Source organism: Mastigoproctus giganteus, chromosome 2 (assembly GCF_048544385.1).
Source record: "Mastigoproctus giganteus isolate SK-2022 chromosome 2, ASM4854438v1, whole genome shotgun sequence".
NCBI lineage: Eukaryota > Metazoa > Arthropoda > Arachnida > Uropygi > Thelyphonidae > Mastigoproctus > Mastigoproctus giganteus.
Window position 1 is genome coordinate 177,821,759 of NC_143576.1, and position 10,026 is coordinate 177,831,784.

A 10,026-nucleotide genomic window follows, 5' to 3' on the forward strand; every position below is an offset into this window, starting at 1 on the left:
GTAAGTATGCGCTTTGTTACGTTGTGGTTGAGTGCCGGAATCTGGCGACTTTATAGGCAGCGGGCAGGGGACACCTGATCCTCTGTCCCCTGACTCCCAATTTCGGCCACGTGGAGGCGCGCCAGGGAAGCTGAGACTTACTGGAGCTATCAGGCAAGGCTAAGAGCCCCAAGGCGTTTAAAAAAAAGGAAATGGGATATAGAGGGAGTAGTATGAGTAATGGAGGGAATGAAAGTGGACAGAAAGCAAGGGGATCAGAGAAAAAGGCATTCCCGGAAAAGAAGCAAAGTAGGTAGAAAAGAGAAAAGATATTAGTGGAAAAGACGATCAATTATTAAATAATATAATTAATCTTAATTTTCGAACAATAACTGCCTACCTGGCAGCAGTATCAAGAAAATTAACATGTCAGAACTGCGACAATCAGATACCAAAACATGATTTGCAATTGACTTGTTTGAAACAAAAAGACACCCCAGACGTAAAATTAACACAAGACCGTGCAAAGGTTATTCAATTATCACAAGACAGTGATACAGTGAATTATCACTGTATCATTGTCTCGTGATTATTGAATAACCTCTTTATCCCCATCAGTACATGTCAACTCTAGTGAACTTTGATCTCAACCTAAGATTAAAAATTCTTCATCCAACAACTCAATATTTATCGAAGAAAATTTCACTGTGATTTAAATTTAAAAAGAGAGAAATCTTTAGCTCACAACAAAAAGAACAGTAAATCAGATAATATACTACACTCAAAATATTACAACCAATCTGAGATTTCAGCATTACGAAGCTGCAAGGCAAAATTAAATTTCCAAAACCTGTCATCCCATGTGGGAAGTCAGTTCGACAATTATACCCGGAGCCACACAGAACACAAGTAAACAAAGAACACAAAGGCGAACTGGCCGAACCCACAAGCTACTCATTTTTTAATCTTCAAAAGTTCATTATTTAAAAACATATATAATTTTTTTAACACATTCATATTGTCACCAATCTTTAATTGACTTGATCCAATCTTTACTGTAGTTAAGTCCTGCTACAAATTGCTATAAACATCAGGAATGAAAATTTTTCCCATTAATTTCTAATTAAAACAGTCTCTAAATTTTTACATTATTCCTAATTTTTCCCAAGCCTTTTGAGGAATCAAAATACCAAGCACAAGTTTTGTGCTCAGTGTAACATAATAGAGAACTTTTATTGTTCTCAAGGAACACAAGTGGTTTTGCTAGGGATCAGTTCCGATCAGTCTTTTCCTACACTTAATGATCTTGTAAATTAAATGTCTATATAATTAATGATAGAATGCTAGATAGAGTGATATTATAGACCTTACAAGAAAACACTTAAAATCACAAATATTGTCTAAGATAATGGGTCTCACGCTAATGGAATTAATTTACGAGAAGGTCAAATTTAATGTACAAGCAAATATACCGTGGAAATAAACATTAGGAAGAGTTTTGAATCAGTGCCCACACCTGAATCAGCAAGCGAAGATAGCAAGACGGAAGAGTGGGGGGTAAACTGATAGAATGGCAAGGGACGGATTGCTCCAGAGATGACAATAGGGGTACCAGCGGGGGCGTTCTTGTTTACTACAAACAGAGCGGGCGTGGCGAGACGAATCAAGTAAATGGACGCAGGTGTTTTCTGGATGATACTGAGCTCCGAAATTTCGATCACCTTCCAGAATATTCGAGAATTCTCTAGAAACGGAAGTCCTCTCTACACCGGAAGGGGCTCGACCATCGTGTCATGGGTCATAGGCAAATGAGAATGGAGACGATGATGGTCAGATAGAAATGATTGGTTGAGGAAAGGAGGGGCGTTACGAAATTTTGGGAAATAAAAGGGGAAGAGCGCGCGAATAAGAGAGCGATAAAGTGTTTTTGGACTTGATGAAGTTTTTTCGGAGAGGTATGTTTTAGAAGGAGTGATAAAGTTTTTTTTCGGGAATGATAAAGTTTTTTTTGGGCGAGAAAGGTGTTTTTGGAGAGATAGGCTCAGGAAACAGTCCGCGGAAGCGATCCACCAGTAGAACCAGTTATGGTGAGTTGACTAAGTTCTGATAGCTTTAATAAAGTGTAGATAAGTTACAGAAAGGGGAACTTTCTCGAGATGGAACATAGAAGTCCGAGAGCGTCCACCGAGAGATATATTTGAAAGGAAGACAGCGAGATAATGCTTACGGAAGAACACCGTACCGTCCTGTAGAAATAAAGTGATGGGAAGCGACTCCTACTGAATGATCCGGCACAGCAAAGAAGGATACGACACCAGGATGATCGGCAAAGCGAATAATGTCCCTGGCAGAAGTTAGCATTCCGGAATCGGGGAAGAACGTTCCCAAACCAATGGAGGACCCGATGCAGAGCAGAAAGTCACAGGCCGCACGTTGTGTTAGCGGTAAGATCCAAATCCCCAGAAGTAAGTGGTTAAACAACGAATATACCTCTATGTACTTGCAAAGGACTGCAGGGAAGATTAGATAAATATTAATTGAGATTTAGGGAAACATACAGTTAATTCAATGCATGTTGTATAGATAAGCAAGGAAATATCATAGAAATAGTTTAATGAAGGATTGTTTACAGGTGTGGTCTATTTACTGATCAATTAATGGAGGGAAAGTAATAATTTTGGACGGGTTAGCCTATAGAGCAGGTACAGTTGTATGTTACTTATATAATGTCACTGAAGTAGAGAAATTAGTCGCTAAATGCTGGAGTTTACCTGAGAGGATGAAGAATATAAATAAACCAATGTATATTTCATTAACATGTAATTTTAATGTGTTAGGGTTAGAATAGAATAGAATAGTTTGTAAAGTGCACATTAAATTCCAGAAGAAGAATTGTATCAACCATGAAGAAGAATGTAGGATTGTGTTAGATAAGTATAATTAATAAATAAAAAATGTCAATTGTATTTAAGAAAGAGTTAGGTGAAACTGATCGTAGGAATGTGTTAGTTGCCGAATATTAAGAAGATGATGATAGGAGAGCCTAATGACCAGGAACGTAATCCATGCCATGTACCTATATATGAAGTGAATAATGTGTAATGAATAGCTTGATCTTTTATTTGTAATTATGTATAATAAACTAATTGTATTTAACTTAATGCAGATGGTGTTTGGTCATTTCTGAACACACAGCAAAAAATCCAAAGGAGGAGTGCACTAATATAGGAACTCCCACAGAACCGGAATTCTTCTGTGAGATAACAAGTCAGATGCAAAGTGGGGATTTTTAAGAATATAAATAATAATAAATACTATAGTAATAATATAAACAAAAAATAATAATAATAAAATAAACAAAAACAAAAAAAAATAAATATATATAAAACGCCACCCCCACAATCTTATCTGCAAATTCTGCCAAAGCAAAGTAATTTTCTTTACTGTCAAGAAATCTAGGTAGGTCCTCCTCCTCATAAATATTAGTCAAATTAGTCAATATTTGTAAGTCAGTTCTGTAATCTAAATAACAGTTATATTCAAAGATTAAATGCTGCACTGTTTCAAGCTTCTGCAGTTAGAGAGTGGAGAAGCAGCAAAGCCAAAAGTATGTAATTGAAAATGCAAACTTCCTTGACCGGAAATCAAGAAAGTTAAATTTAAGCTTCGATTACACTAAAGCAGATTTCGTTTACTTAATTCTATCATCCTATGCCTGGATTTATCAGTTAGTTATTCTACCTTTAGGATCATTAGATCATTCATCCTGCCAATCTTCAAGGAACTGATTTCGAATTCTCTGCACATCTTCCTTAATTCATGAATCTAGATTAAGTATGTAGTGGACAGTAACAGCATGTAGATCCTTCCGCCTAAAATACTGCAAGTAATTACATATTATTTCAAACTGAATGGGCAATTTACCTCTTAGTACCTGGAGAGCTGATGTCGAAATTGTACGACATGCTCTTAATGTCGCTAATAAAAACGACAGTTGAGCTTGCATGAAATACTTTTTACCAGGCATTTACTAATACCAGCGCCCCCGCACCTAATGAATAGCACACTGTAGCTAAAAATATGTTTCCATAATGCATTTTTAATGTTATTTTACTGTTATTTTAATTCATTTCAATGGGGCTTAATGCCCCATGCACATCTTTTAATTCTAATTAATTTTCCAGTCAGCGTTTTTATTTTCTCAAGTATCTATATATATATATATATATAGATACTTCATTCTGGGTGGTTGGCCCCAGTTGAAGTCATCTAGATTGTCGGTAAAAAGCGATAATAATAATTTTTTTTTTTTGCGTTTTCTTAAGTCCTTGATGGTATTCTTATTATTGGATTGATTTACTTTTTCTAATGATATTCTATAGACATTGTGGGTGTATTGCATGATTGCTTGCAACTGCATTAACCCATAAATATTAGTTATTGTCTTTTAACTTTCTTGCTTTTCTTTATTTCTTGCTTTCCTTTTATCACTAATATAACTATTAATATATATATATATATATATATATATATATAGAGAGAGAGAGAGAGAGAAGAAACACAGTCATAAAAAAAAGAGATAGTGTCCTACCTCTAATACCGCAATCCTTTCTAGTAATACTTGCTATCATGATAACAAATTTTGCAAATTTTTAAATATAAAACTGATATGGGTGTCAACTCTATGACGTTTCTCCATGAAGACTCTAAAATATTTAATATTCTTAACGGACTTAAAACTTTCAAGACCAATCCGCACACTACAAACAGATACGATCCCCTTTAGCAATAATATTTTTGTTTTTTATCTGAATATTATTAATTTATGGAATTCACACTAAACTTTCAGATCTTTTATTATTTCATTAGATCGTTATTCAATTTGTAGCCATGGAGTGCCTTCAACTTATATTGGCTGATCATCCGTATATGCAATCACATGAATATGACTATATTCCTTGTGTAATTTAAGTGATCTTTCGTTGAAATAATACAATAAGACGCTATAAAGCTGATGCGTAAAATTTTGCGAGGCCAACAATCAATACCACACTGTCCGAAGAGATATTATCAAAAGTCCTTTCAAAATCAACAAAAATGCCAAGAACATATTTTTCATTTAAATCTCTAATGATTTTAATCGAAGATTTTAAAGCATTCTCTGTACCACGACCAGAAGGAAAACCACATTTAGGCTAAGTTTTAGGTTTTTCAGGTGAGGTCAAAATGAACTTAAGAACAGCATCCTTCCAAGGGGAGGAAAAAATTCCTTCAAGCAGGCATTTGTTGAAAAAAAGAAGAAGAAGCAGAAATTGTTCAGGAATCAGCTTGATGAAATGCTTAATAACTTACCCTTCAATTAGGTCAATACCAGGACACCTGATATTATGAATTTTGTTAACAGGTGAATTAGGATCTTCCATTGAAAATAGTTCCTCTTTAATATGACTAACACAAGAAAAGTCTAACTGCGCAGTACTATTAGAATGGTCCGCCTCATCCACATGATCCATTGACTAAGTGATTAAGAAAAGCATTGATACTGCTGAAATACTTCCTCGAGGCATCAAATGACTTCTGTTGTACCAGTTGAACAAAATGAAATGCATTCATCCTATACAACTGAGTTAATGACATTTCACCAAAAATTGCCCTAACAAATCTGTCAAACTTACCCCAGTCAAACCAATCAAATTATTATGTTTATAAATTATCATGTCTATAAATTGCGTGTGTTCTCTCTCTGGTCGATTTCCCTGTGTTGTTGGACGAAAAAACCCCAGTTTCTGGAGGGAAAAACCTTGCTATCTATGCCTGAGACCGAATAACTCAGTCACGAATTGAAAAAAGCCCACCAAAGTTCCTCGCGTCATCGACTGGATTCGAACCCGGAACTTTTCCACCCGGTGTGTGGAGGACGGTGAACTTACCCGAGTCAGCCTGCTTAATCTGAAATCTTTGAAATTGTAAAGAATAAGGGTCAGCAAATCTACTTCTAGCACAGCCTATGTTGAAAGTAATCGCTGTTAATTAAATCTGGCTTATCTTGCCAATTAGAGATGAAACTGAAGGTTGTACTACTGGCTAACGTCAGATTTATGTTAGACTCACAATTAATAGTTCAAAATATCGGTTCTGTAGCAAACTTATTATTAATGATCTCAAGGTCAGATAAGATAATATTCTTCCAATAAGCTGCCTCTTGCATCTTTAAATCTAGAATGCCATATAAGATTTTTAGCATTGAATTCAGACAAAGAATCACTTTTCTGCATTTCAATCTGAATAATGCCTCGTCCAAATAGCTAAGAGAGCAAGGAAGGTCCGCATCAGGCTGATTGTACACAGATATAGCGAAAAATCGTCTCCCAACTAGCTTCAATACCAACACAGATTGCATGCGATGTACATAAGGAATCAATTCTGGTCACAACCAGATCAGAACTGAAAAATAGTATAGCAGCCCTTAGTTTTTCACAGTTCTTTAACTGAATTCTAATAGAGTTGTGATATCCAGTTAGCTGACCTCTATAAACATAAGATTCCTGAACACAAACAATATTACTCTTTTCACGTTCACAAACTAATCTCAGTTCATCTGCAACAGACCTTGCATTATGCGCATTAATTTCTAAAACCTTGAGTTCGGCGTACTAATTAATTCTATGGGTAAGTGTGCTATTGCTCATTACCGTAAATCGTTCTTTCCCTAGTAACTTTCAGTGCAAATACATATTTATTCAGGACACTTCTTATTTTTTTTCGCACTACAATTGGAACAAAACTGAGGTTTTCATTATTTTTTTATTTTTAGGGAATTTAAAATTATGACTCGTCACATTAAAATTTCTGTGTTATACTCCGGGACGACCAAACGAGTTCACAAGAAAGACAGAATACAGCACCGTATTCAGCAGTTACGGGATTGAACCCGGGTAACTCGAGGCCCGTGTACTTATGCCTCCCGCGTGCCTGACCACTAGGCTGCGGCGGCCTGTTTACGATGACTGCAAACCGGCGTATCACTTCTACACGTCTTTGAAGTGTGTCCGTACCCCTGACAATGATAACAAATAGTAACTAAATGAAATTCCTAAAACCTGTACGACATCAATCCAATGAAGATCCGTGTTTGTTTATCAAGGAACTTTTCAACCCTATAGGATATTTCCAAGATGCAGTTAATTCCGCTTTTCTTTTTGTTTTCATTATAAAAACGTATTTTCATCTCATCACGACACATCTCTGCATAGAACCATATGTATTAGGTTTCTTTCATATAACTCATTAAGTAGATCTTTATTTATATCCTTGATTACATCGTACAATATTATTTTTAAAACAGGTTTCTTAGGCTTAGTGATATTCAATCTCAATTTCTGTATGAGGTCATTGGTCCAAATATCTTCATGTTCCTTGTTAGACTCAAGTCTGAATCGCAATGCCCTTGTCACGTCGTCTTCGCATTCTCCTAATTCCTACCCTTTTAAACGAATTTTCCATTAATTAGAGACCGCCTTTTCTGCGTCCATTCTAGATTTAAGTTTAGAATCATGTTCAGGCGTCATCAAAAGTACACCTTTAAAACTAACATTATATCCCTCCTTACAATTTTCCTTAACACCATTTTTAACAACCTCACTGTATAGCTTGAACAGTAAACTGGAAAACCATTATTATTGCAATTATTATTGAGTGACCCCTCTAAACACTTATTTGGCTCTTTCAAGCGTTCATTACCTATTCCCAATTTCAAGGCCAAACTTTCCCAACTTTCCATCCAACTAATATTTGAGAGAAGGAATCATTAATCATAGAAAATTCTTATCAATCTCAAATTTTCATCACTAAAGAAGGAAAATTCGTATTGATATCAAAATTAGCTCCAATCCTTTCGGGAGTTGTTCAGAAAAAATGTTAAGAAGCTTTGGAATATAAAGATAATCAACAGCTGAAACCTTTTAGTCAGTGCCCCTATGTCTCTACACCTGGTGGAAAATACCTGAGTTCGAGACTCGTTAATAACTGGAGGAATTTTGTGTCTTTTTTCACAATGACTGAGTTAGTCGGTCTCAGTCGAGGGTAGCATGGTTTTTTCTCCGAGGTACTCGGATTTTTCATGAAGCAAACAGTATGTCACCCTGAGAACACACGCAATTTACAGACTGTATGTACGGAGCAATATGGAGTTAGTTGCTGATGCTCTAAAAATCCTACAACAACTACAAAAAAAACTATCATATTAAGCCCTCCCAGGAATTACCTCATGTGTCCTATATTTTGTATACTTTCTTTATTGCGTGAAGAAAAATCCTAGTTTCTGTGTAGGGGAAGCGACCTATCCTGAGACCATCTAACTCAACTTCAGTGTTCAAAAATACATTCGAATGGTCCTCCCATCATTGACAGGATTGGAAACGGGTTCTCTTCCACTTGGCAGATTATAGCCACTGTGCGCGAAGACTGCGAAAAGTAAAGTCCACCTTTTGTATAAAATTTTAAATTTAAGTTATTGGAATGTCACTTGAAGTCTGCGCAGGTAACAAAGTGCTATTGTCACCTTTCTCCCCATATCTGGTAGAAAAGACCCAGGTTCGAATCCCATTGATGTCGCGTGGAACTTTAATGGGCTTTTTTTCTCTCCTTGGCTGAGGTAGTCAGTCTCATGCGTAGATAGCAAGGTTTTACACCCCCAGAAGCTGAGGTTTTTCGTCCAGAAAAACAGGCAAATCGACCATAAAACACACGCAATTTGTAGAAACTGCGTATATGAAAAAAACGTTCAGGTGACCTTATTTTTTTTTATTATTCATAGTTTGTTCCTTTAACACTGATTTTATTTCTTGCAATTTTTTGTACAATTAATTTTTATTATTCTAGGCATGTGGAATCAACGTGGAGCCAAAAGAGTGTTATTTCTCTAAGTCATAATACTCGATTATGATTTTTTCTCTTAAAGGTAAGAATACGATTAAAACACTTGAAAAAAAATATATATATATATTTCAGTTCTTGTATAATTCACTATGTAACGATTTAGTAATTTGGGCCATTTAAATAGAAAAAAAAATAACTGAAGAAGGTATATAATAAAAGATTAATACTGATGAACACACAAATATTTAATTACCCATGATTTAATTTTCATTATTACGTAATCTAATTTTTTTTTTATCAGATATGAAAAAGGAAGAAATATCGGAATAGAGAAGAATAGACTTAGCTGAAGCTTTTGTTATAAGAATGGTACTATGGACGACGAAATTGTTTTGGATTATATTACATTTTTTCACATTTCTAATATATTTTAAGAAAGTAAATTTAACCTTAAAATATTTCATTTTTATAATTTACTATTAGCGCAGTAGTCAATCTAATGCAGATATTTTGATTTTTTTTCAGAAAATTATTGAAAATAAAAAGTGATAAACAGTTTAATAGTTTTATTTGTTTATTTTATGTAAAAGAGCTGCACAGTTTTATACCCTTTGAAATATGTCATTACCAGTGCTTTTTTTGGGACGGTACGCAACGGTACGGTGTACCGGCACCTTTATTAACAGTGACGTGTGACATTTGATTGCAGTGCACTTCAAAAGTTGTAATATTTCATAAATCTTTTTTTCACATGTTCACCTACTATTCAAATAAGCTTAAAATAATTTAATTAAATTTGCATTTTTTACTATCTCCTTTTAAGATATTTTCTATATAAAACTATATAACATTTTTATAATTCTGAATTACTCAGTCGAGTTTCTGTTTAACGAAGTCCTTTTATAAAGAATTATTTTGAACTCCTCTTTGAAGATATATAAAAACAGTATTCCCTTTGGAAATTACATAAACACGTTGAGAGAAGAAAATTTTCATATCATATGGCGATACTATATAGTTAATTTTCAAAACCAATAAGAATTATGCTCTGTGCATTTTATTTTAGAAATACATTACCACCACAATCTTTTGGCATCTCTCATATTGTGTATATAACTGTGCAACTGTGATGGCTTTTTGTATTAGCTGGGTACCTGCCCGCCCACTGAT

At 34.8% G+C, this 10,026-nt stretch overlaps 1 protein-coding gene across 1 annotated transcript in view; it reads left to right on the forward strand.

The window, feature by feature from the left end:
• The window catches only part of LOC150089781 (uncharacterized), a 29,596-nt gene extending 20,088 nt beyond the window's left edge, over positions 1–9,508 (forward strand). Inside the window, exons 5-6 of the mRNA XM_090368807.1 lie at positions 8,860–8,938; positions 9,158–9,508. Of these exons, the coding sequence (XP_090224933.1) occupies positions 8,860–8,910 (51 nt within the window). The 3' untranslated portion in view covers positions 8,911–8,938; positions 9,158–9,508. The remainder of the gene's footprint in view (positions 1–8,859; positions 8,939–9,157) is intronic.
• The last annotated feature ends 518 nt before the right edge of the window (positions 9,509–10,026 follow it).